Below are 26,631 nucleotides of genomic sequence, written 5' to 3' on the forward strand. Positions count from 1 at the left end.
GTGTGATGGCCAAACCTTTAGGAGGTTTCACCCATACCCCTTGAGACTAGGCCCTAATTGGCTATAACAGGCACTGTGAGGGCAGTTGGACTAGACAGAAGTAGTGTAAAAAGGAGATACAACTCTATGAGCACAAGGAAGCCCCGGGGCAAAGCATCAAGGAAAAGGTAAGGGGCTGTTGTTGTTCAGTCGTTAAGTCGTGTCCGACTCTTCCTGACCCCATGGACCATAGCACGCCAGGCCTTCCTGTCATCAGCCTTCCTTATAGTCCAGCTCTCACAGGTGGGCATAGCATGTTAAGATTTGAGGTAGCTAGATAAGCTCTGCTGAAGCAGTTAAGCCTGGTCACCTGCAGCTAAAACTCAACCCAGCCCCATTTCTCTTGATGAAACATGGAGGTGGCGAAAAAGGTATGAGCCCCCCATCATGCACCTCCATGCCAATTTAGGAAGTCACCGTAGTGATGACAGCGGCAAGCTGTTCAGAGCCTAGGAGTATGATGATGGCAGAGCACTTTATTACCTCCACCTTCAACAGATCCCATTGTCAAAGATGTTTCTGTGGATAGAGAACGTGCCCAAAGGACAGCCATGTGAAACAGCCCTGAAATCTGCCTCGTTTTTAGGCTGCAGGTGTTCTCCCGGGTGGAAGCTGGCTAGATTTCAAATTCCACCTAGGTCGGCTCCATGTGGCCTCCCAAGCTCTGAACAGCCTTTCTCAAACAGGTTCATCAGCCATCATAGTAGTCAGCAGCTGGCAGCCTGTGGGACAAACGAAGCTAATTGATCTAGGTCAGGGATGCTGAACCTCTTTCAACCCAAGGGCCAAATTCCATTTTGGATAAGGCCAAAGGCAAAGGGGTGGGGCTAAAAAGCCACCCAGCACATTTTCGCTTAAGGCTCTTACTCAGCCTTCGGAGAGGCATTTCAACCTTTTAGAATGTAGGAGGCAAAACTTCACAAAAGCCAGGAAGCCACCAAAAGACCAGTGGTTGGCGGAAAGGGAGGTGGCGCCCAGGAAAAGGGGTGGGGCCTTCTAGGAAACCCCAGGGGGCAGATTGGGACCCTTGGAGGGCCAGATTTCATATATGCCTCCACAGGGCCACCTGCAACTATCCTGATTAAGGTCTAACAGGGTTATAAAGGTCCATACCAATGTGCTGCCTGTGCCTGGGATAGAAGGAACACTGTAGAAGGCCAAAGACGGAACATCCCACAGGCATCCTGAAGTTTGTCTCCTACATTCTTACACCTGGAAGGAAGCCAGCTAGGAGGGCAGCTTCATGTCTGTTCAAGGTCAGAAGGAGCCAATGTGCTTTCTGCAGTCCGTATCAGCAAACCTAGTTGCCACTGCTTGCTTTATAGTAAGCAAGACTAGAGCACCTGTAAAGGTGTTTAAAGCAATATCTTAATATGAAGAGGATATATTAATGTGAGAGCACTGGAGCATGATGTTCCTCCATTAACTGCTCAATTGACATGAGTTTGGAGCACCTATGTTAAAGTGGATTTAAAATAGGCGTCAAAGAGCAATGCTTTCAAGGCTTCTTGAAGGGCAGTTTCAAAATGGTGCCATATGAAAATGCTTCTGTTATCAGCACATGATGGAACAGGAGTGAAAAGAGCAGACCTCAATAGCAGCAAACCCATCTCTTTCACTCTGGGGGCCGCATTCAGTTTCAGAGAAGTTCCTGTGGGCTGCATTCCAGTGGTGGGTCAGGGAGGCCAAAGGCAAAATGCAACGGGCCTGAAGGCAAAGGGGGCCAGGGTCAAAAGAACCAGCGTATTTTAGGTTAAACTCTTCCTTCCAGTAATTAAGCCTTAGGAGAGGCATGCAACAGTTTTAGGATGGGGAAAAAGCATGCAAAAGCTGGAAAATCACCAAAAATTGGCAGTTGGGGGAAAGGGAAGGGGCCAGGGGAAGGGGTGTGGCCATCTGGGGAACCCCTGGAGGGCTGGATTGGGAGCCCAGGAGGCCTGAATTTGGCCCAGGGGCCTGAAGTTCCCCACCCCTGCTTTGAACAGGTCAATCCTAACCGTGTATAAAGCAGGAGCTGTAGGATCCAGTTTTAACAGCAAACTACCACCATCCTCATGTCTAGTTTTACCCCAAAGATAAAGAAGCAGACTACCTTGCTGCTATTGCGGCCACATTTTCCATCCAGGCCATGATCTGTCCTCCAAACGTGTTCCCCTGATGGTTGGCATGAGGGGGCAGAATTAGCTCCACGCTTTCCACTCGGGTCTTTTCTGCAGGTACCACCATCGTGCACTCCCTGCTCTCAAGCTCTGCTAGGAACAGAAGATAGATTTTTTTCAGAGGGGTATCTGGAAAGGAACAAGTTTCTCATGGCTGAATGGCTAGACAGAGCAGCTCCTACATCTCTTCCCTGACCCCCCCATTGTCATAGTCTGGCAGACAGGAGGGCAGGGACTGCTGCAGGCTTATCAGATATATAGGAAGCTCAAGATGGGTCCCGTTGAACAGAACAGACAGACCCAGGAAGCTAGACATCTTCAGCACTGGTGATAAAGTGGGATATGTCTATATCAATAAATGGATAGGCAGATACCAGAAACAGAAGTACAGGGATCCATGAGGAGCCCTTGTGCTGCACCATGTCTCCCAAGGAGTCTGCTGGCCATGACTGCGGACTGGCCAATTTCTTCTTTTTCTTTGGGCAGCAGACAAGCTACAGCTCATCTTAACCTCTAATTTGGTTTACCCTTGTGTTTCATCATTCACTCTTGATCCATTTAAAGTCCCCCTCTTGCAATACAGAGTGCTTCCTCCTTCGTCGGAGGCTTTATCAATAAAAGGCACTGGCAAGTAAGATAAGCTCTGTGAGAGCTGAGGCAAGAGCATCTAATAGACAGCCATTGGTATCTCTGTTGTCCCTCATGAAACTGTCTGGCAAGGACAGTGAGTGGGCATCAGGCCAGGGCTCAGCACCTTCTCTGCAGTAGGGATGTATGAGAAATTCATTTCAGCTTGTTTTTGATCAGGATTTACTCAGCACCTTCCAGATGGAACACGGACTCAGATGCGATCTGCGGTCGAAGTCCATACATTTCCCATCTTGCAATGTCATTCGCAGACCAAAAACAATGCATTTGACAGCATGCGTAAATTGGGAAAATGCACATGAAAAATGCGTACTTTTAAAAAATGCACAGATGAGCACTTTAATCAATGGGAGAAGAATTAGTACATTTCAAAGATGTGCACATCTGATGTTTACATTTGGAAAAATACGCATGAAAATACACACATATTTCGGTGTGAAAAGAAAAAAACAAAGCTTGCAATCTCATACGGACTTGAGTCGGAATAGGCTTCGAGATGGAATTTGGAGAACTTCGACAAGCTTGAGTTTTGCCAGTTCGCACATCCCTACTCTGCAGTAGCTACAGCCCCTTAAGGATCCAGCAACAACAGGCCAGTGGTACATTCTTAGTAGCTTCTTTCACCACTGCAGCCACGAGGATATCTTGTATCGAAGGTCAGATACCCATGCCAACTGAAAAATGCTGCTGGGAGTGCTGCTATTCTATATGGAGGGACAACAGAGGCAGCAAGTCTGATTGCTGTCAAAGATTATACCTGTAGCGCAACCCAAACCAAATTCTCCTTTCTATCTCTAAGTGCACACATGACCATACCTTACATAAACATCACCATAAGAAAAACCAAATGCAAATCACATACACACCGAAACTTGAAAAGCACATGCACATCTATCGGGTAGGAAGCAGTGACTGGCCATGCATACATATGGTGAAAGACCAAAGTGTTTGGCACATGATGTACATGCAGCTTTCTCTATACACACAGTTCCAAGCTCCGGATGAATGCTAGAGACACTGCTGTCTGGCGAAGTGTAAGAAATTGGTCCACAGTTAACAATTGCACTTGGTAGTGTGAACATTGAACGGAAGACTTGTCCTGCAGACTGTATTGTACCTACATGTGAACATTTACTTCCACACTCCATTGTGGGTGCCCCTCAATTATATCCAGTTGTCCTGCTCTTGAGATGTCCAGATAAAGAGCTTGGTTCTGCTCTCACTATTCTGTAACTGCCTCTTACTATTTCCTGCTCATGAACACACCTTGCTGTTTCCAGCCCTGCATGGATTGTTGTACCAGACAACCACTGCCCTTCAATCAAAGCATAAAAACGGAGTCCATGGGTTACTCTACCAGACTGCACAGGGCTCTTAGTGACAAGGTCTTTGATGGTATCTGCATGGGCCAGTCGCATACGGCGGCGTTCAGCAGCAATGCTGTACTCAATCTTCTCCTCTTCTGTTTGAGGAACGAGGGGCCTTAACTTGATCTAAGCATAAGGGAAGAGAGCATACAAAATACCTTGAAGGAGCACTGCAGAACCCCCAAACAACTTGTATTTGAAGAAACAAAGGATATATTTTAAGAAGGGGTGAGGATTTGGATCGCTCATCTTCAAAGCCACAAATTATTTCCATGAAGGCACCATCCATTGGGTAGTATCCAATGGTCACGCGGTACTAGCACTAACACACTGTGTAGTATCCAGTGGTGGTGCAATGGTAGAGCTAAAGGCACTACGCTAACATTAAGCAACGCTAACGCAACATCATTAATGCTAGCACTGCACCACCATTAGATATTACCCATTATCTATAACAGGGGTGGAGAACCTCTTTCAGCTCAAGGGCCAAACTCAATTTTGGAGAAGCTCTTAGGGGACACATTCCAGTGGTGGGTGGGGAAGAAGGCAAAGGAGACAGGTAAAAAATACAAAACCCCCACCTTATTTTAGCTTAAAGGCCTTACTGTCAGAAACTAAGCCTTAGAAGATGAATTTCAACCTTTTAGAATGAGGAAAAAACTGCACAAAAGCCAAGAAACCAATAATTGGTGGGCAGGGGATGGGGTGGGGCCAGCAGAAGGGGTTGCGGCCATCAGGGGACCCCGGAAAACCAGACTGGGAACCCAGCAGCCTTGATTTGGCCCCTGGGCCTGAAGTTCCCCACTCCTGAATTATAAGATGCATGGTAGTTTCCCAATGTAATATCCCCCTAAAAAAAGAATCATGTGTAGGTAAATGTGTGAACTGTACCCTACAAATACCAACAAACATACTGACTTTCCCACAACATATGCACAAAAAAGATCCCAGTGTTGTATACAAATGGAGAAATATATCACCTAGGTCATAGGACCTTCCTGCGAGCTAGGCCTAATTCTCACTGAGATGGTAAACTTGTGGCTGGGCTGTACCACATTAGATTTCAGATAGGGGCTCACATGATGATTGATTGAATACTCCTTTATACAGAAATGAGGGGAAATCACTTCACACAGAAAACTAAGTGTCATGGAGTATACACTCAACTTGCACTTGTACAACTTTCAAACATTGTACAGTTAGCCCACGTTCTGTATGCCACCAAGTAAATCAGATCAGATAGGAATTTATGTCACCCTATAACAGTCTGTATGTTTTTTAAAAAAACACCAAACCAAAAAACAACAATTCTACCCCATGTCTAGAGTTCATGTATTGCCGAACACTTGACCAGCTTATAAGTCATGCAGGAGTAAAAATATTTTGTTTTAATACCAGGCTCAACATTTCAAATTAAATATCACCGGTGCTGCACCAAGAGTATTTCATGCAGAAACGTGAAATAATTTTTAAAGTGTTATTTTTATAGATAGATGTTAAAGATCATGATACAATAGCCAGAACAAACAACAGGAGTCTTTGTACATTCTCCAAAAGAAATGACAGGGGATGTGAGCTGCGGAGCGGGGGATATACAGCAGTGCTATATTTTTCCACATACACAAGTAGAAGTTACAAGTACTTAACTTGCTGGGATCTATGCCTACCTTAGTAGCTGCTTTGCCTTGTGCAACAAATGTTGCATATGCCTTGCACACATTCCATTGCTCCCCGTTGCACAGATCTTCATAGCTGACCTGTACACCAACCTAGAGGCAATCGCCGGAGGAGAGGAGAAAAGGGGAGGGGGAAGCAGGGCAGTGAATGAAAAAGTGTAATGTGTGTTTTAATGCCTCACTATTTCCATTCAGAGAAAGAAAGTCTGAAAGACCCAGATACATTCCCTTTCTCAAAAGAATACTTTGCAGCACCTGAAGGAGTTGCATTGTACAACAGCTCCGTGTGTTGTTCTAGTTCTTAGCTTTGGTTTGGCAATTCATGCTTCTGAATATTTAAAAGAACAGGCAGTGCAATTATTCCCTTCTATGTACCGCTGCTTTCCCAACCAAATGAAACACAAAAGTTTGTTCCCTGGGGCAGCAAAATGAAAACCAGACATCCCTTGGATCCAACTGCTCCCTTCTCCAATAAAGGAAGCCAAGTTACAAACAAAAGGAGTGGGAATCAGGGTGCCTTTGGGCTTGGACAGACTCTGGGGGTTATTATATAAAAGCAATCTCAATTAAGGGGGGGTGTCAGGAGAAATGAATACTGCCTAAACCAGGGCTATGCACATTCTGTGCCCTGCACAATGTGGTGTTTCGCTTCCTGCAAGCAGCAGCTTTTAAGTTTTCATTTGTATTTATTTTTAAACGTTTCTAGCCCTGATGATTGTGGAGGATAATCTGGTGACTTGGAAGCCATTATCACATGGAGGACCCTGGCTTTGTGCATGGCAGGTCCACTTTCCTTCAGAAACTTTCACACACATTTTAAAAATTTCTGATGTTTCATCCCCCTGCCCCCCGCAAACATTAACATGGTTTGCACAACACGACAAGGTGGCTTATGCAGAGTGGCTTAAGCATGGCTTTCCAAAAAGGGCTGCAGAGCTGCCTGGCAACAGTGACGAAAACCTGGTCACTCCTCATGATCTTGCTAGTGCTGCCTCCCACCTCCCTCGCCATCCGTCCTGCTCCAATGCATCGATAAGAAATGATGCTTATCAATTTACTCCTCCACTCTGTTGCCGCCCTATATACAGCAACACCTCTTTTTTTCATTTTCAGGGAGATTTCTGCAAGTATCTTATTTTTTCACCTTTGGGGAGATTTGCGCAAATTTAATGTAATTTTCCCTGCCTTCAGAAACTACTGCGTTTTAGTGAATTAGCACAAAACTCCCCAAAAGTTAAAAAAGAAGAAGTTAAATTTGCACAAATCTCCCTGAAGGTGAAAAAATAATGTTAAATATGCAGAAACCTTCCTGAAGGTAACAAAAATATTCTACGAAGAAACCTCCACTTCGCTAATGAGCATATTTGAGGAGTAAAGTGGCTGAGGTTAAAGGCCCACGGGATACTTGCCAGAAGTGGGCGGGAGGACTAAGGGGGAAAAGAGCCACAGCAAGCCACAGAGCACCTGATCATCTGTCACGAGTAATATGGGTTAGCGATTGAACAAGCAACCCACTGTGGCTTATTTTTAGTGTGGCTTATCATGACGTGCGAACTGCCCACTGTGTTCATGTTTGCTATGTTATTATGCCAATACAACATTGAACATAATATTAACATACAATGGGGGCTAGTTCTGATGTTGTATTCCAGGATTCACAAACACAGAACCAGATGGAAAAATAGCAAAAGAAGATGGCTGGATATAATTCTGGCACGTGAATATTGACAATGTGCTTCAGGCGCTCAGAAAGTCCCATCTAAAGCGACTAGAAAAGCAAAAAGGGCACCTTATCTGCAACACAATCCTACACCTAGCTGGCAAAGCAGTGCAGGATGATCCTGACCTGCTTCCTTGCAAAATTCCCCCCACCCCAGCACCATGTCACGTAATATGGAAGACATACATCTGCACAGGCGTCTGCCAGTGGAGGCTGCAAAGCACACTGGAGAGCTCCCTTAGAGTTCTGACTGGTTCTGACTGAAACCTGGAGCAGATTCACTGCCCCACTGACATTGGAGTCACTAGCGTCCACTGGCGTCTGCAATCCCAAAGACTTATAGGAACTTGCCTGAGAGCTGAAATAGACAGTGGACTGGTTTGCATGTCACAATAAGCCATGCTGAAAATAAGCCATGGTGGGGTGGTTGTTCGCTAACCCACATTACTCCCAACAGACGATCAGGCGCTCTGTGGCTTGCCATGGTTTGTTTTCCCCTTAGTCCTCCCAACTCCTCCCATCACATATCCCAGCAACCTTCACAGCTTCGCTACATCAGCAGCCTTTTTACTATTGGTACACTTTGTGCCCTGGGTGTGTTGTGCCTTTGCCATCTCTAGAGGGGAACTTTTTTTCAGATCGCTACCTGCAAAGACTTTTGTGAGAAATAAGAGTTAAACCAAACATGTTTTTTTTAAAAGCCTTTTGCTATGCCTGCCGGAGAAGCTGCTTTCGTTCACCCTCCTCCTCCTTCTCTACCACTTGGAAGGGCGGACGCTTAAATCCCCCCATCCAATTCGCCATGGTCCCAAATTAGGGCCACACTCGCTTACCCAGAGGTAAGTCAATCACACATACACACATAGCTCTGCTAGGGAGAAGAACGTCTCAGCTCACAAGGGGAAAAAGCCCATCACTGTCAAGTGAAGTGCTGAACTGGATAAGGAGTGGGCAGAGGGCACTGATGAGGGAGGAGGCAGGCAGCAGTGGCCAGCTCTTGCCAGGCAAAGTTTGGCAAGCAAGACTGAGAGGAGCGATCGGGTTTTTCACCACTCTTGCCAGACAACTCTGTAGCCCTTTTGAAGAAAGCATTCTGAAGCCATCCTGCTGGGTTTGGATGTCACAACAAGCCACTCTGAACAACCTGACAACAAGCCATGGGTTCTCAGGGTGGCTTGTGTTTGGTTAACAATCCATGCTGAAGCTACCCTGCCAGGTTTAGACAACACAACAAGCCATTCTGAAAAAAAAAAAAAAAGGCTCACAACTAACCATGGTTTATCGTGTTGTGTGAATCCAGTCTGAAGGTCTTTTTCAGGAAGCTTCCATCTTTAGAAGATAGAAGTGGTGGTTGCACCGCAATTATGCAACTCCTTCCCAAGAGACGTTCACCTTGCACCGTATTTGCTACCTTTTAGGCAACTGTTTACTCAAGTATTTGGTGGTGGTACTTGCTGTACTGTTTGTGTTTGTGGTTTTATTAGCTTTTGCTCTGAGAGCTTTTCTACAAAAGGCATTTATTGTGCGCTTGTTGTTCCTTACCCACGGTTGTTTACGGGATCTTTAGACAATGTTGTGAGTCTCTAGTTTCACTTCTGTTTTTTAATATCACTTTCCCGGGGGGTGGGGTGGGGGGTTAGAGCAGGAAAAATGGGGTATTATTTCTGAAAGAAAAGAGAACCTATTTTCCTACTTGTGTAATTGTGTTATTCTGCTATAGCACAGCACCACCTAGAGGTTATGTAGCAGAAAAGCAGGAAAAGAAACCCTCTTCGTGTCGAGCTTGGATCTCAATTCTGCGATGAAACTGAAAGTAGATTAAGCCTTGTGTAGAAAAGCTCTGCGAATATAAATTTCTGAGGTTTTCTTTTTTATAATTCTCCTGTTTCTAAGTATTGGTGTTTAAAATTGCTTTTGTTACATAACATTATTGGTTTTGCGATAGTTTTTATTGTTATTGCTTTATAAAGCAATAAAGTATATAGATTGCATAAGTGCCCTGAATGTCATTTTTGCCAGAAATGTGAGGTATAATTTTAAAAAGAAAATGAAATAAGATGCCACACAAGCAAACAGAGACAACCCTCCCATCCTCTGGACAGCAGTAAGTTTTGCCTTGCACCTATGCTGGGGTACTTAAGCAGCCTCAAGCGTCTCACAGGACAGGGCTGTAGGAAATCTGGAAATAAACCTAGAACTTAACTTTACTTCTACAAGAAAGCCTAAAAACATACCTTACTGCCTAGGAATTGATTACAATGGTTGAATGACAATATTGTTGTGCCATGCATTACTGTTGCAGGACTCCTAGCCCCTTTGCCTCCCCTTCTTCCTTAAAAAGGTTCAACCTCATCTCTCACCAAAAACATTTCAGCAGCTTATCTTCCATTCAAAAATAGCGTAATAGATGCAAATTTGCCTCATCTACTCCAACAGCAGAATTTGGTGCATGTAGCACAGTTAATGGGGAGGGGAGAGAGTTGTATTTTTACTGGGGGCAGAGGTCATACGTAGAATGTCCTGCCATATCTGATAACTGCCACTGAAATGCAGACTGAAAAATAAAAATAATAGTAACACCTCCAAGATGGCGTGCTGAAGCATACAAACCTCCATGCTAGAGTTAAACGCTCGGTTCACTTTTGCTTTGATGTTGACAACCTGCCCGACACTAGGGACAGAAGAACAAAAAACCCAAATAAGCTAAAAAACATTAAAATGCAATGGGTAGAAGACATCCTGTGGTTCCAACATGCATGAGATCTACCTGGCACTGCTTTATAATACTGGTGTCATGGTCCACTTGTTACTCAAATCAGTCCCACTGGCTGCCTGAAAGCCATAAAACCAGAATAATTCCTGAGGCCTGCAAACTAGGTCACCTGGACAGTTCATGTAAGGGTTGGGAGGCAGCTCTGAATAGACCTAAACTAGAGATTTATGGGATGAAAATTATATGTATTTTTCCCCAGGTCCTAAGTGGAGGACTTAGCAGGCCCAGACTTCATGTCGTTTTCTGGTTCATCAGAAAGGGCACATAGATAAGATTTCACCCTTGGCTAACTACACATTTAATCATACCTACTACTCAATAAAAAGAATGTGCAGTCCTTCAAAAAGTTATCTGCCTGGGTTCAGAGATGTTAAGCTTTAATGCAAGCTCACATCAGCAATGGCGAATCTCTCCCCGCTTTTAGCTTCCTAGCATAGAAATCCAAATGGGGGGAGGGGGGGAACACAGCGATTATGAAAAAGGTTATGCGGGATGATCAAGGGATTTCCCTTCAACACATCCTGTTAGACTACCATAAGCTGACACCAGATCAGCCCAGATTCAAGCTGTGGGCGTTCGTTACACATAGCACAAGATTGATGCTGGATAGTGAAGAATGCAGCCAGAGTCTTGCTACACATTTAGTGAACGTGCATGGCATAAAACCTGGCTTAAGCAGCCCCATGGGGGGCTCATCCAAGACTCTGTTTATGGTACATACCATGAAATCCTAAAAAGGATGAAGGCCAATATAAAAATGTTTTAAATAATAAAGTAAAACAAATAGTGCAATTGTTGATGAAACCCAAAATGATGGTTCAAGAGACACAGTGTACTGCTAAGGCAAAAAGGTGGGGTACAAATTGAATTAATACTACTTCAAATCACACATCTTTAGGGGCAGGTTAGCTATTGCTGTATAAAAGCTATATTGGATTTTGTTGCAGAACCACCTTCACGTCGGCGCATGCACACATCAGATCATATACCGTAACAACAAACAGAGTCACCTGCTAACCCATTTTCTTTAAACATACACATCTTTCTTTCATTGACTAAACTTGTAGAAATTATATGTAGACAAGGTACTTAGTGTAGTGTAGTGAAGGCACCTGACATGCAAAAGGTACAGATGTAAGATCAAGGACCCAACGTGTGTGTCTCTGTCAGGTGATTAAAGAATTTGTTCCATTTCAGAGGCACATATTATTTAAATCATGGAGTGAAAAGTTCACTGTTTGAATCAGTTTGCTTCAAAGCACAAACAATGGAAGATCTGGAGAGGCTCTTGGATCAACTTCCTTCTCCTTGAGAGTTGTCAGTAGTTTGGTGACAACCCTCAACTGGAAAGCACAGCCAACAAACCAAACCAGAAAGGTTGCAACAATCAAACTATTCAGGTGCTTGACTGGCTGTGCAGTCCACAAACAACACACATTAGTGCAGGTTTTGCTAAATGTGGCTGTGTGCCAATCCCCAAAGCACTTGTGCCCATTATGAAGGATGACTGCCTCCTTAGTCTCAAGAAATCACTTCTGAAGAATTTTACCCAATACAAATGAAGTTCTTCCTAGCAGGCTTTCCTGCAGCACAATCCTATGCATGCTTACTCTGAAGCAAGTCCCACTGTCCCAAGCACCCCCAGGAAAATCCACAAAGGATTTTAGCCATGATCCTTCCCTCTCTATGCTCTAGGGCCCTGTTTCTACCAAAATTTGTAACAAGCATATAAAGTGTTTTTAAATCCACAGTTTGCATAATTTACATTACTTACAGGTAAGCTATTCCTAGATTCTCTGCACATGACCAGAGCACTGCTCATTATCTCTGTATGACATTGTAGGACTGAGTTACATTTCTGTCAGTTGAACACTTGGGAAATGCATTCATATGGCAGTAGATAAAAAACATAACTCTCCAGCAATTGTGCTTCAGCTGAGTAGTGCGGTTTGAGATTTTCTGGATGATCTGATCAGATGAAGCTTTTAAAACTCCCACTTTGCACTTGGGAGTCTAAATGCAACTAACACAAAACAATTAGAATTCCTGCACTTTTCAAAGCCATTCTTCATCCTGGTGTCTAACAGAATCTGAGACTATACCACCTTTAAACATTCCTGATTTTGGTTTAGAACAGGGAATTGAAGAACTATTGGGGGGGTCAAAGTCCTCCTAATGAACCTTTTTTTATGTTTTAGTCTTGTTACAAAATGTAATCTATTCTCTTTCTATTCAGTTTTAGAGCACTATGAAACAAATTAAATCACTCCCAAAAAATAAGTTTTTCATCAGAAACTGACTGTTTTCTAGAGGCCAGAGGAGCAGATGGATAAAGCAACCCTTCATTTTTCAAAGAATTTTATAATCGTATGTGCACACATACCCCGCCCCTGAAGAGTTACAGGCTTTTTTTAGAGTCTAGAATCTAGATTCTTTCTGCAAGCTGCAGAAAGAGAATATGTTAAGCTTTTAAGAATTGACTCTGTGAACAGGAAAATCAGGCTAGTAGGTACATTCTGAACAGTGTGTCAGTTAGGTTAATTAACACTAGTATCTCAGGACATCAGTGGGTTAGGAGATCAGCAATCTAGTCTATTGCTGTAAACATTTGTGCCACAAAGGCTCATACCAGGCTTCGTTCTTCCCACATGTGTACCAGGGAGACTTTATGTGCAGCTGTCTAATACAAAGGGGTAGGAGGGAAAGAAAGCAGAAGTGGGGGTGAAAAAGAAGTCACCCATCACAATAGAAAAATAGATCTGCATTAAATAGCTTCTGTAGGATTCAAGGGACCTGCTATAAGATCTTTACATGCTTAATGTCTAACCGCCAAGAAGAACCCGAGCCCTAAGATCAACATCAGAGGCCCTGCTCCGAGAGCTCCTGCATACTGAGATTTGATAGTGGGCCTTCTCCATGGTAGCCCTGCAACTGTGGAATGCTTTCCCCTAGAGAGGTCTTTCTGGCACCTATTTTGTTGATATTTTGGTGGCAGGCTAAGACTTTTTTATTCTCTCAGGCCTTTTAACTTGCGATATGTTTTACTGCCAGCCATGTTTTAGAACTGCTTTCCTCACAGCTGGATATCTTTAAAAAATCTTTTGGGATATTGGTTGCCTTTAATACTTATTTCCTGCTTTGTAAATTGTGTTTTATTCCTGTTTTTTAATAATCCACCAGGTCAACACAATTGAGTGGTGCTGGAACACTCTTCCTGCAATATTAGATGCCTTATATTTGTGGGGAACAAGGAGATGGACAGACTTAAAATAGGACAGAGAAAATACCAGCAGGAGCTCTTCATATTTTCTGTTCATATCATAAGGGCTAGGGAAAGCAACTTCTAGATTTTAAAAAATGATATGCTGTTATATGAAGTGGTGTTTAGAAATAACAGCACTTCAAACCAACCAGAAGACCTTCATTTTGTTTTTAACTATTCCAGTATGGCAGCTGAATAGTCAAGGAGCACTTCCAAATGAAAGACTTCTTGTGTGTTAGACATGCCAATGTAGTGCATCCAGCACCCTCAGGCCAATGTAGTGCATCCAGCACCCTCAGGAAAACAGCACCAATCCACATGCTGATCATAAGGACCATCTTGCTGAAGCAGACCTCAAGGTGCATCTTGTCTAGGGGTGGGCAACTTGTGGCCCTCCAGATGATTTGGCCTACAACTCCCATCAGCCCGAACCAGCACAGCCAGTGGTGAGGGATCAGGGCTATCTGGAGGGCTACAAGTTGTCCACTCCTGATCTAGTCCAACACTGTCTCCTAGCTGGGACAGCCAGATGTCCCTGGGAAGCTCATAAGCCAATAGCTATCCCAATGATTATCTTACACAACTGGTAACTAAAGCTTCACAGCCTCTATATATGATGGTCCTGTTCTTAGCTATAAGTATTTTCATACCTGGAGTCTGGGCATCTCTCACACTACTTAGCATGAATATATTATTGTTCTTAATAAAGAAAAGAAAGCAAGAAAGAGAGGGACTTTGTAGCGCAAATCAGCATTCTGATCAATGAAGGATGTACATCCACATAGCAAACAAGCTCCTGCTTCAAGTATCAAAAGGCCCTCCTAGGTGTTGATAGAACTGCCCTCTAATAATTTGTCTAATCCTTTTTTTAAACATCCTGCAGCAAAAAAAAAAAAATAACAAATCCTCAAGTACAATTTTTAAAATTTATATGCCACCATTCTACTCTAAACAGGCTATGAAGGTGGCTTATAAACAGAAAAGTCAGTATAAAAAGAGTTAAAGAAACATTCATCAAAACAACTGAAAACTGTAACATATCAGATACTCTGCATTGCATGAGAAAGTAATACTTCTTGCTTGTCCTAAACTCTCTCATCAATCAAAGCCACAGGATAATAAATAACCCTGTGTTTGGCGAGAGTATTCTTTTACTCTCTCTCCATACAGCTCAGAATGTTCTAGGACACCAGCAGCTCATCTCCTCAGTCATCTTTCTTTTCTAAATCACAAAGTCACAGCACCTTAAGCCTATTTTCATAGGGAAGACACTCCAACCCAAGGGATCTCTTTAGTTTTCTGTTTATTCTCCAGTTGCGGGGTAACTTTTAGAAGAAGTAGAGTGATCAGAACTGCACACAATGCCAAAACAGACATTACTTTAAACGAGCACCTAGCATCTCTGTCTTCTTTTCATATTTGTTCTAGAGTAGATGCAGGGCCCCCAGTCTGGATCTTAACCCCCACCCACCCACACACACAACAGTGTCTCAATCTGGATCGGGGGCCCTGTCCTACTCTAGAGCAAAAATGAAAAAGGCGTAGCTGCTAGACACCCATTTAAGGTAATAACAGTTTTGGTCCACCGTATTCTAAATGTGGGTGTAGCACTGATCTATTCAGTGAAAGTGTAACGCTTAAGCATGTTGAGGAAAGAAACTGAAAACCAACTAAAATGCTGGATTTGCTGATATTACCCTTTCTGCATACTGAGGCTTTCTTCACACAGAGCTTTTATCCTGCTATTGAGATGATGCCATGAACCTCCCGGGCATCTCCTGCACTAAATGCCTTTTGTTCCATTTTTAAATAGATCACAGATAATGAGCCATCAAATTACCTCATTGTTTTCAGCTTGAGTTCCCTCCATGAAAAGAGGAAAAGCGGCAAGAAGAGGAGTGAGATCAATGAAACATATGGAAGACTCGGATAAGGGGGAGGAGGAGGAGGGGGAAAGGGGAGGGGGAAAAGGACGCACATGTAAAGGGAGTCAGTTGTGACCCTGCATTTAAAACAGAAGCAGAAAGCCCCATTTTAAATGCAGGATTTTAGGCTGGTGTAGAGATGCTCTGAGTGGACATTTTCAGTGATTGTTTTACTATGACCCCATCAAGGGGTCAAAACAGGGGATTAGCGAGGGAGGCTGAAATGGTAGTCTCTTGGGCAAAGTCCCATGCAAAGTCATGTGTCTTTTTTGTGGTAATGACCTGGTTCGCACATAATGACAACCCTGAGTATGAGTTGTTGAATCCTGGGTTGTTGCTATGTGTGAACCTGGAAGTATGGGTTAACTATGGGTTGTTAAACACAAACAACTCAGGAAGAGAACCCGTGTTTTGTTGTTTGGCTGTGTACTATGGTTGCTTCAGCCATGGGTTGTTATGTATGAACCCAGAATCATGGGTTGTTCATGGGTTGTTTCACCAGGCTACAGAGGTGGCGGGCAAGAGTGGTGAAAAAACCCCAGCTGCTCCACAAAGGCATACAGGGAGCGAGTGGGCAAAGGAGGAGGAAATCAAACAACTCATGAATTGAAAAAACAACCTGTGCTTTGCATGATTGTTTGGCAGACAAATCATAGGTAAATTCTGGGTAAGGCAACAACACATACTCTGGGTTGTCATTACGTGCGAACCAGCTGACTGTCTCCCAAACTTCCATTTAAGCACTACATCATGCAACCAGCAGTGCAGAAAGCTCTTGGCTGGATGCAGCCTGAGATCATGTTGCACATTTTAAAGAAGCAGGGGCAGAAAAACGTACTTGTACTTCCTCTTATCACACCTCCATTTTAACCTCTAAGAAGGAGCTACTGTGGTGTAGCGGATAAAAGAATGTAGCATTGCGAACAGTGTGCTGTATGTGAACAAAGGAGACCTGAGTTCAGCCATGGGTGACCTTGGGCCAGTCACCATATTTTGGTTTAACCTACGTCACAGGTTTGTTATGAAGATAAAACTGTGCGTGTGTGTGTTGGGGAGGGGGAAACTTTGTGTGCTGCCCTGAATTCCTTGGAAAAAGAGGAATAAAAATGTATTATTGTTATTTTTAAAAATCTTGAAGTGCTGAAATACACATGCTGTAGGTGTGAGAGCAGCTTACACATCTCACTCTACAAGTACACCTAATTTGATATAAGTACCTCTCTTATTCAAGTGTAGCAGTAGAACTCTGATACGGTTTGCTATTTATTCTTCTGTATGCGGATCCTCTTCTCTTTCACACCTACTGTCAAAGTTAGTCAGACTTACAACAGAATCTCCAATGGTTACATGGTCTGGCTTCGATTAGTCCAATACACTCAGGATTGGATGTGCAAGCTCAACCTCTCAAGGCCACCTAATTACACGAGAACATAATTCACACAAGACTTCTGTACTTTATTTCACCTGAGCTGACTGGAAATAGAGCTCCTCTCACTCAACTAGCCTTTTATTTCCTAACTTTGGAAAGAGACGGATTATGAGTACATGTCATTTCCAGGCTCCCCAGCAGGATTAGTATTGTCTGGACATTTTGTTGTCACTGTACTTGGGTGCCCTTCTCCCACATGGACCTGCCTGAGACCAGTATCAGGATCCTCCCCTTTGGGGGTGAGGCAAGTGGTGCCCAAACATGGGGCCTCTTCAGTTGTGGCACCCAAATTCTGGAATGCCCTCCCCAGAGATGCTCTCCTGGCACCAAACTGAATGTCCTTTTGGTACTAGATGAAGACCTTTTTATTTGCCTAAGCACTGTATCTTTTATTGTTCTAACTAATTTGTAAGCCACTCTGAGAGCCCTCTGAGCTGAAGTAGCAGAGTATAAATACCTAAAATAAATAAAAGGTCTCCAAAGAGAGGAGGGCGTTGTTTCTCTAGAGATTTGTAAAGTCTGCCCAGTGCACCAGGGTTCCTCAAAAGCATGTCTCAACCACATTCTGGCAAGTTCCATAGCTCATAGACCAGGGGTAGGCAACCTGATGCCCTCCAGCTGTTTTGGACTACAACTCCCATAATCCCTTACCATTAGCCACGTTGGCTGTGGCTTATGAGATTTGTAGTCCAAACATCTGGAGGGTACCAGATTGCTTACCCCTGCCATAAACAGTCCTACAACACAGAAGAGACTAAACCATTAGTGGTCAGGGTGTCAGGAAGGAATCTGAGCGTGTGGAGATAGCTAGCAGCTCAGACTCAGAATGGGAACAGCCAGAACAGGGGGAGGCTCCCTTCCTAGTGAGCTCAGATATGGCAAGGCATTCTTCTCAAGACCTTGGCACACAGATGGCTTGGGCTGAAGGGCCCCCCCCTTTCTCACGGGAGGAGGAGAGTGAGGGGTGTGACTTGAGGGATGCTACGGTCCGTCGCACAGCGAAGTGGGAAAAGTTAGAGGCAGAGTGCAGACGCTCCACCAGGTTAGCTATGCATGATAGCCCACGTAGGAGGGAGCCACTGTAAGGGAGAGGCATCCCCCCTAAGCTAGTCTGGCCGGGAAGCTCTTCTTCAAAATGCCAGCAACTTCTCCAGCTTCCACTTTGGCTCCTCTATTGGTATTCGTAATTGTGTGAAGTAGCTGTTTCCTTTGTAGCCTGAGAGTTTCCTAGAATTTGCATTTGTAAAGAACCTGGTCATTAACTAATAAAGTAGTGAGCCTGAAGCCTGGTATCTCAGAGTGTGTTGATTGCAAGGAGGAGGATGAAGGAACGTGACACAGGGTTACTTTCTTCCTATGTGTAAATGACACAGAAGTCCCAGGGGTCCACAGCATCACACTACCAGCAAGGCTGTTGTTTAGGGGACCCCACTTTTAAGCATCCAGACATTTGCTGAGCAAGGGCATCCAGGTACCTATTCCACAATAAAAGGCGTGCTTGTGGTTAAATGAGACAACATCATTCACTATCTTGAGCCAATTACATGGTTAATAAGTCCTACCAATTACAAGAATCAAGGCGACGTACTGAAATGGACCATAACTGTGTTTTATTTTCAAAGGCAAACTCCTAAATTCATCAAATTTTCCAACAGTTCTCCCAAACCAATGACAAGCCAATCCCATAGACCAGAAAAAGTTCCTAGAGTTTTTGCATACTTCCCTATGAAAAGGAGTCTACTGCATTCTTTATCCTTCACTACCGCTTGAACAGGGGGTTATAAATTTTAAAAACAAATAGGTAAGTTCAGATCTTGAACTGTAGCTTTTCTATGATGTCATGCCATTTGTGTAGATCATTAAATAGATCAAAATATTCACAAATGATGGGATGGCAGAAATTAAGCATGGATGTTATTTCCAGAAAAATTGTGCCTAAGCTATGAGCTGAAGCCTACCTATAGAAGCAAAAACAACTATGCAATTAGAGCTTTCCAAAATCCACAGCTATTTTATAAAGTGCTACACTTCACCCAAGGACAGTGAACTATGCCATGGCTCAAAACAGGAATTAAAGGCCACTTTACATCCCAGAGGTCTAGTGCCCACATTTATACTATGTGGAGGCCTCTGCATGAAAGTGTGTGCCATGCTGTCATTTCTGATGTCCAGAGTGACTGACCACATGAATTGCCACCATATGGAGTGATTTTCCATGCAGTCTGTCCCCCTCCCATTTCTACTCCTTTGCTTAAAACCTGCAAATTTAAATACAAATAATTTGGGAAAGAGCTGTACCTTACACGGTTCGAAACCGCAGTACCTGATGGAACACCTCTCTGGACCTGAACATACCCGGACACTACGATCAACATCTGAGGCTTTCCTCAGAGTGCTACCTCCAAGGGAGGCTCAGAAGGTGGCAACAAGGGAGAGGGCCTTCTCAGTGGTGGCCCCCCGACTCCCCACTGAGGCCTGCCTGGCGCCAACACTGTGATCTTTTCAGCACCATTTATTCTTGCAGTGACATACAGACATTACTCAATTACCACTTGATAAGGCGCTGGAGTTGCATATTAAGGTGCTGGATCATTTTGGATCAGAGAGTACCAGGGCTCAAGCCCACCTAGAAGCCATAGATCTTATGACCCGAAACCCTCTTTCATAAGTACCAGATGTGCAGTGTGCATTGTGCTCGGTAGCTGAGGCAGCATTCTGCAAACACTCCAAAGGACTCCTTTTATTCTTGGAATGTATGTCACCCACTCCAACACTGACCCCTGGAATTCAAGACAGGTCCTCGGGTCTGAGCTTTGACTCCAATTAAGCCCTGTGTATGGGATGTCTATCTGCAATGAACACGGTGTCAAGGAAACCAAAACATACTCCAAGCCTTCATCATTCGCACAGCATCCTTTGTTAAGAATGCGCACAAAATGTCACCCCAGTTGTCACATATTGTGATTCTGCCCTGACACAGCACAGCTGAAACACCCCATCCTAACTGATGGGTCTGAGCCATGAGTTCTCCCCAATATTTTTCACTGGATGCACTGGCTGAAAACTGGGGAAATTTAACCAGACTCTAACGAAGCTAATTAACATGGCACTAATTTCTACTTCTTCTGCATTTGCTGAAGGCACATGAAAAAAATCCATTTAAAAATCCAGTTAAACTGCAAATGACAAGGAAGTGAGGCAGTTACCTAATTGTGTGCTCAAAATAGATATCATCCACCGAAGCCGTGACGCAGGGGCAGCCGGCATGCCTCTCGGCTGAAAAGGCAAACAAACCACATTAGTTATGTACATCATTGCACAAAACAGGGTTCTTTCTGTTCACTGTAATTACAGTTACAGGCTTAGAATGGAAACAAAAAACTTTATTTCCAAGAACAAAATCTGCACCACAGTAGAATGCGTACAAACTACAGAGTCCAATGGGCCCGTTATGTAAAGAAGAACTGTCAAGATTATGCCCGCATGCAGGATTGGGAAAAATTCCCAGGCATATGTTCGCACCGTTAGCTAAAAAACTTCTGCTAGAACACAGGAATCTGAACCATTTTTCAGCTCTTTGTGAGGCTGACTCCCAATGCTTCAGTGTTGGCTCTTGGGCAATTGAAATATTTTCCTTTACCTAAAGGCCATTCATCTCTTCTAATATGGTGATGATCTATCTATTCCTATTCGTATTGCTATCTTACTAGCCCTCATTTTATTTAAGCACTTATCCTTTCACTTAACAACCAGCTGCATGAACAGGATCATAAAAGGTGTGATATGAGGATATGGCCTTAGTGATATTTTTCCTTTGCAGCAGTACTTTAGAGCAGATCAGGTCTTTCTGTCTGTCTGTCTGTCTTTTAGTAAAGGAACCACAGAGTACTGGAAGATCCTGTTCTTTGCCACCCAGGACTCCCAGACTCTTACCCAACATCACTCTGGGCTACAACACCCATGACAACTATTTCGATGACAGAATAACTTCTTATGCCTTGCTAGACCTGCTCTCTCCTGGGCAGGCACAAGTTCCCATCTACAAGTGTAGAAGACAGAATCACCCATTGGCTGTTCTGGAAGGGACTCAAATTTCCATCCAGCTTTCAACCATATTGGGCATCTACAAAACACCACAGGTGCCCGGGGGGGGGGGGGGGAGGTGCCTTAATTTTTGTGGCAAGGGAAAAAAAGATGGGAAAACAGTGGAAAACACAGGAGGGTTACAAATAGAAGACAACGATGTCTGAACCCCCTCTAAAATTCTTTGAATGACATCGGGGGTGGTTGCACAATAGAAGCACCCTAAATTATTCAGGATGGTAAAATCGAGCCAGGCTGCGAAGATCTCCAAAAAGTTCTCTTCAAATTGGTTGAACAGGCAACAAAATGGCAAATGTGGTTTATTACAAACAAGTATAAAATGTCGTGGGGCGGGGGGAATACTAACTCGGCGTATACACTGATGGGGTTTGAGCTCACTGACTGGCTCGGAAACCTGAGATCTTGTCATGTGGGATAACTCCATGAAATCCTCAACTCAGTGTACAGTGGCAGTGAAAGAAGCAAACGGAAAAGTTAATTTGGGGATATTAAGAACATGGCTGAAAAAAACCCTGCAACTGTCTTAATATTTTAATAAATCTATGTTGCAGCTGTATTTGGAATATTGTGTACAGCTTTGATGCCTTGTCACAAAAAAAAATGTCTTTTTCCTCCTTAAAAAGCCCATAAAGAAGGGGTGGGGCATGACAGACGTTTATAAAAATATGCTTGGTGTGAAAATAAAGTGGATAGATTTTTCTCCAATGAAATGGGCAATACGTTCAGAGCAGACAAGAGGTACTACTTCACAAAACACATAGGGCAATATTCAGTGCTGGCAGTTGACCACCAAGTGGCTAGTGCAACAGAAGCTAATGCTGGATACAGCAGCCCCAGAAACAAGTTCAAACTAGAGTTTCTGGAGCAGGAGAGGTCAGCTGAACTCTCTTCCAGGAGCTCTACTGACTTGTCCCATTGCAGAAATGCTAGTTTCCAGGGTTGCTGTAGATGTAGCAAGCGCTAACTTCCCAGTGTGCTAGCAATCATTCCTGCTAGTGCAACGGCAGCACTGGATACTGTCCATAATCAATTCCGTTAATTAATTCCTACCGCCGGGTGTGGTGATGACCACTCACCCAGATCACTTCAAAAAAATTCAGAGAGGGTAGGTCTGTGAACAGCTATTCACTAAGATTGCTAAGTAGAACCTCTCTGGTCAAAGGTACTTTACCTCTGAATACCACAGGCTGGGGACATACAGGGTGCTTCCAAATGGATGGCTCCTGGCACTCCTAGTTAGAAGCCATTGTGCAGCATTCCATCTTTTTTGTCAATTTTTACATGGTAAGAATAAAGACAGAAGAAGTCGTAGGAAAGCATGGGAGGGCTACAAGTGGATGGCAGCGATGTCTGGACCCCCACCCCCCACCCCCAGAAGAATTCCATGCATGAGGCAGGGCAATGACAAGATAAAAGCCATGCCTGGAAGCAGCCACAAGGAAGGACTGTGGCCTTCACCTCCTGCTTGTATGCTTCCTGGAAGCATATATCTGGCTACTGCTGGAAAATAAGATGGCGGATTAGATGGACCCCAGTTCTGATCCAGGAAGGCTACTCTTAAGTTCTTATGGATTGTGCAGATTGATCTGTGGAGGTCTGGTGAGTGGACACTCTTGACTTTGCAGCAGGGGACTTGACTAGATAGCACTCAGGCTTTCCTAAGCCTATGACTGCATAAAGATCTGAGCTAGGCAAGCTCAACTGGAATAAACTCTTCTCATCAACCCCTTGAATCAGTCTGCAAACTCCTAAGTAGCCCCAATACAATGGCGTCAATGTCCTAAAAGCAAGATGCCTAGAAAACAAATACACCGTCTGAACTCCAGATCCATGACCAGCCCAAGACCTCTTCGCTGCCTGAAGCAAAGGACACGAGGGCACCGACATTCCATAGAGAGAAGCTGACCAGACTGGTAGCTGAATCTTACTTCAGTGCTGGCTGCCTACAGAGTTCCTGTATCTACCTGACTAGTATCTACCAGGTGATTTGCTGAAGATTGGCAAGGATCTCTCACTCCCAACTGTTTTAACAATAACAAGGAAAAAGGATACACACACCACAGTTACGTTGCTGAAACTAGGGGTGTTTCCAGACCGAGGGCTCCTAGCACTACCAATCAAAAGATATTGTGTAGCTACTGTGGCTTGTTTTCCTTAATGTGTTTGTTTGTAGGAAGAAAAAGAATGAAGAAGCGGCAGGAAAACACAGGGAGGATTACAACTGGAAGATGACAAGCCTTTCTCACTCACGGTAGTTTGTGGGTCCTTTACACAAGGTTGTAAAGGCCTCTCCTGCTCCTTACAAGCATTTCCCAGGCTTTTTTTAAACAGAGGAAAGTGTGGTAATATTTAGAAATGGTGAAAGGACACTGTCCTGTAATTGTGCAATTCAGCTACACCACAGCACCATCTAGTGGTTGTGTAATGAAACATATACAGAGGCAGAGAACTAAAAGGAAAGGTTCCTCTTGTGCAAGCACCGGGTCAAACACGTGTAAAAAGGCTGATCTTAATCCCGCAAAGAATCTGGAAGCAGAAGCCTCAGTAAAGGTGTGGGTTAAAAGCCTCATGCAGAGAAGACCGACATCATCTGGACCCGCCCTCAAATTCCGTGAAAGAGGCAGGAAGCACCCTAGGAAGGCTGGAGGCGTGAAAGGGCCTGGAGCTCGTCTCTCCTATGGGAAACGTTCTCGGGCCGCGCACGTGCCCAGAGGCAGCCTGCCCCTTTCGGGAGCCTGAAGTCAGCCGAGGCGGCTCCTCCCTCGCAGCGGCGGGTCCGGCGTGGGCGCAGCGCGCTCGGTCCACCTTAAGACCTGAACCGGCTCAGGCCACGCGCGCGCGTTCGGACTGAGCCGGGGGAAGGCTGCCCAGAGACACGCGCCCGCCCCTCGGCGTCCCCTCGGCGGCTTACCGGAAAGGCAGGCGGCCGTGTCGATCCATTTCAGGAGCTGCCCGATGCTGAGCTCTCCGCGGTGGTTGGCGTGGCAGGGCTGCACCATCTGACTCATCTGGACCTCGGTGGCGTTCCGGTAGCTCTCCATGGCGCGCCGCTGGCGGGGGCCGTCCTCCGAGAGGGCCGAGTTTGCTGCGGCAGCCGGCGCGGGGCTCTGGGATGGGAGGGCAGATCGGGTCGGGAGAGGCAGAGAACACAAAGCGTCAAGGCGCTATTGATAGCGAACAAGCCGCCGCCGCCGCCGCGCGAATGGGGCCTCCCTGCCTTCCCGCGATTCTCTGACCCTCCGCTCCTCCGTCTCTCCATTTTTCTCCGGTCCCAAGTTACGCGGTGCATTTAAACACCCGCGCGCGAACGCTACGCCCTTTGGAATCGGGCCCCTTCGGGCTCATAAAAATGCAAGCCTAGGAAACCCACACTTTGGAGAGAGGGGATGGCTGGGGGGTTAGGATCGTTGGCAACATTCCCCACAACCGTCCCTCACCCACCCCACCCCACCCCCAAGAGCTTAATTAAGGACTATCAAAGGAATTGCTTTTCCATGAAAGCTTCCTCCCGTCCAAAGATATAAATTCAAGGCCCTACTGAAACTTTTGCAGGCACAGGCGGCAAGAGAGAGAGACGAGACACAGGTATTGGGTTGAACTGGGGCCACATGTGAAAATGATCTGAGCTCTGACAAATCCCAGACGAAATGAACTTCCAGCTAAACTGCCCCCACCCACCCGGCATAATCTGTAAAAAGACAAGACGAACACGGTAACGTCCCTTCCGAGTTTACAAACCCTAGGGTGGATTTGCCCAAAGCTAAAACCAACAGAAAGTGCCAATTGGGAGGCAGAGCATGTGCGGGAATTCCAGCTGATGTTTGTAAGGTATAAAAGCGGGCAGGACAACACAAATGGCCGGTGCTGTTCCTGTGACCGACATTATCCTGACCTCTTGGGAATCCCACAAAAAGAGCCAGAATCAAAGGTAATCTTAATCCAAGAAATACTTGTCTGAACTGGCTGGTTCTGGGTTTGGAGATTTTCAGGCTGGCCTCACCTGGCTGCCTCCCCACGAAAGCACAGTACATAATGCCTGCTTATCTGCTTGTGATAACTGTTGCTTTTTCAAACACCAGTTCCTGTACGGGGGGGGGGGGGGGGGGTTAGTGGGGAGATTCGCCGGATTCTAACCTGGAGGAGTCATCTAAAAACTACTGAAATACTAAAAACCACCAGTAACTTCCCCAGAAGTAGTATAATATCGATGCCAAATGACTTCATTTGCAACATCCTAAGAGCTCAATCCAATGTTAAATGAGCGGACTCCCACTTGCACAGTGGGAGTTTTCCCCTCCTCTCCCCTGTAGCCCCTCACCACAGTGACATCGGCTCAAGAGGGTCCCTCAGGCCTCTGGACCAGATTGGGTGGCGTGGGGTAGGATGGCTGCAGAAGGGAAAGGACAATTTGATCCACCCACAGTGCCCATTCCACTGATGGAAGAACACTGTTGGATACAATCCTACCGATCCTTTCTGGACTGAAGGGAAACATAGGAAGAAGTTGGCGTGGGTAGGAATGGAAGGTTTCTTCCTCCCTTCCCTCATATCTGTGGACTAACATGGGTGATGGTGGTACACCTCATGATTTGGGGAGAATGTATTGTCACCTCACATCAGGACATTTCAGCAACAACAGTGTAATATTAGGCCTTTTCTCACACTAATCCACATGTGAAATGCGTGAAGATGAGCAGACATGCAGCTGTTGGATCCCACTCTCTCTGAACATTGGGCAAAACATACAAATGGGTTCCCACTTGTATGTTTTCCCTGTATATCACATATAGGGTTCCTATCTGTGTGTACAAACCACAGAGCTAATTTCTCACATACTGCCTAATCCATGGAAGCTGGGCCAGTGGGCACAACCCCACTCCTCTCCACAAACTGAATGTGTGCAACCAAAGTGTGATCTTCTGAACACCTGTATGTTTTTGGAGAAGATAGCCTTGCTTCATGGCTTTTTGGGCATTATTTGGCTAAAATAATACAGTAAGGCAAGTGCTTTTATACACAAGCTGTGCAATGTCAGGATGCAGAGAAAGCATACAATAAAGAAAAGGTTTTAAAATGGCACAACATATTTGAGCAACTAATACATTGTTATTGAGCTGGTGCTAGTGTCACCAAGTAAACAATGTGCTGGTGATACTTGCACAACTACATTCCGCAGTGCAACCACAATGGTAATTAATGTGCTATCTGAGGCAAGCATAACCTTTGTCCTTTAACTCTTTGAAAGTGCGATCTCCATGAAACAATTGCATTCCTTGAGGGGAGTTTTCTGGACTACATGCATCATGTGTTAAGCATGCATTTTTAATACACACACATTGTGAGAAGGATGTAACTCGTTAAGTGTCCATAGCAAGCATCAGCCATTCAAAAAAGGGCAAGGGGAGAAAAAATGGGGAGGCCTCTCCTTGCAACTTTTCCTGTTGCATTCCATTTCTCCAGAATAAAGAGAGGCAGAGTTAAGAAGACTCCGCATTTAGTCTGGACAAGACTCATGACTGTTTAATAGGT

At 44.8% G+C, this 26,631-nt stretch overlaps 1 protein-coding gene across 6 annotated transcripts in view; it reads right to left on the reverse strand.

Annotated features, from left to right (window-relative positions):
• The window catches only part of ACOT11 (acyl-CoA thioesterase 11), a 149,599-nt gene that overhangs the window by 21,517 nt on the left and 101,451 nt on the right, over positions 1-26,631 (reverse strand). For 3 of the 6 annotated variants that reach the window (XM_084852414.1, XM_084852412.1, XM_084852416.1), the window contains 6 exons: positions 24,014-24,209; positions 20,205-20,274; positions 10,220-10,280; positions 5,881-5,982; positions 4,204-4,339; positions 2,132-2,291 (listed from right to left, as the gene is read on the reverse strand). In XM_084852414.1, coding sequence (XP_084708540.1) covers positions 2,132-2,291; positions 4,204-4,339; positions 5,881-5,982; positions 10,220-10,280; positions 20,205-20,274; positions 24,014-24,143 — 659 coding nt within the window. In that variant the 5' untranslated portion in view covers positions 24,144-24,209. The remainder of the gene's footprint in view (positions 1-2,131; positions 2,292-4,203; positions 4,340-5,880; positions 5,983-10,219; positions 10,281-20,204; positions 20,275-24,013; positions 24,210-26,631) is intronic. The other 3 variants (XM_084852415.1, XM_084852413.1, XM_084852417.1) reach the window with 1 other exon arrangement.

Source organism: Heloderma suspectum, chromosome 4, assembly GCF_057233095.1.
Source record: "Heloderma suspectum isolate Gila_16-S chromosome 4, 16-S_ref, whole genome shotgun sequence".
NCBI lineage: Eukaryota > Metazoa > Chordata > Lepidosauria > Squamata > Helodermatidae > Heloderma > Heloderma suspectum.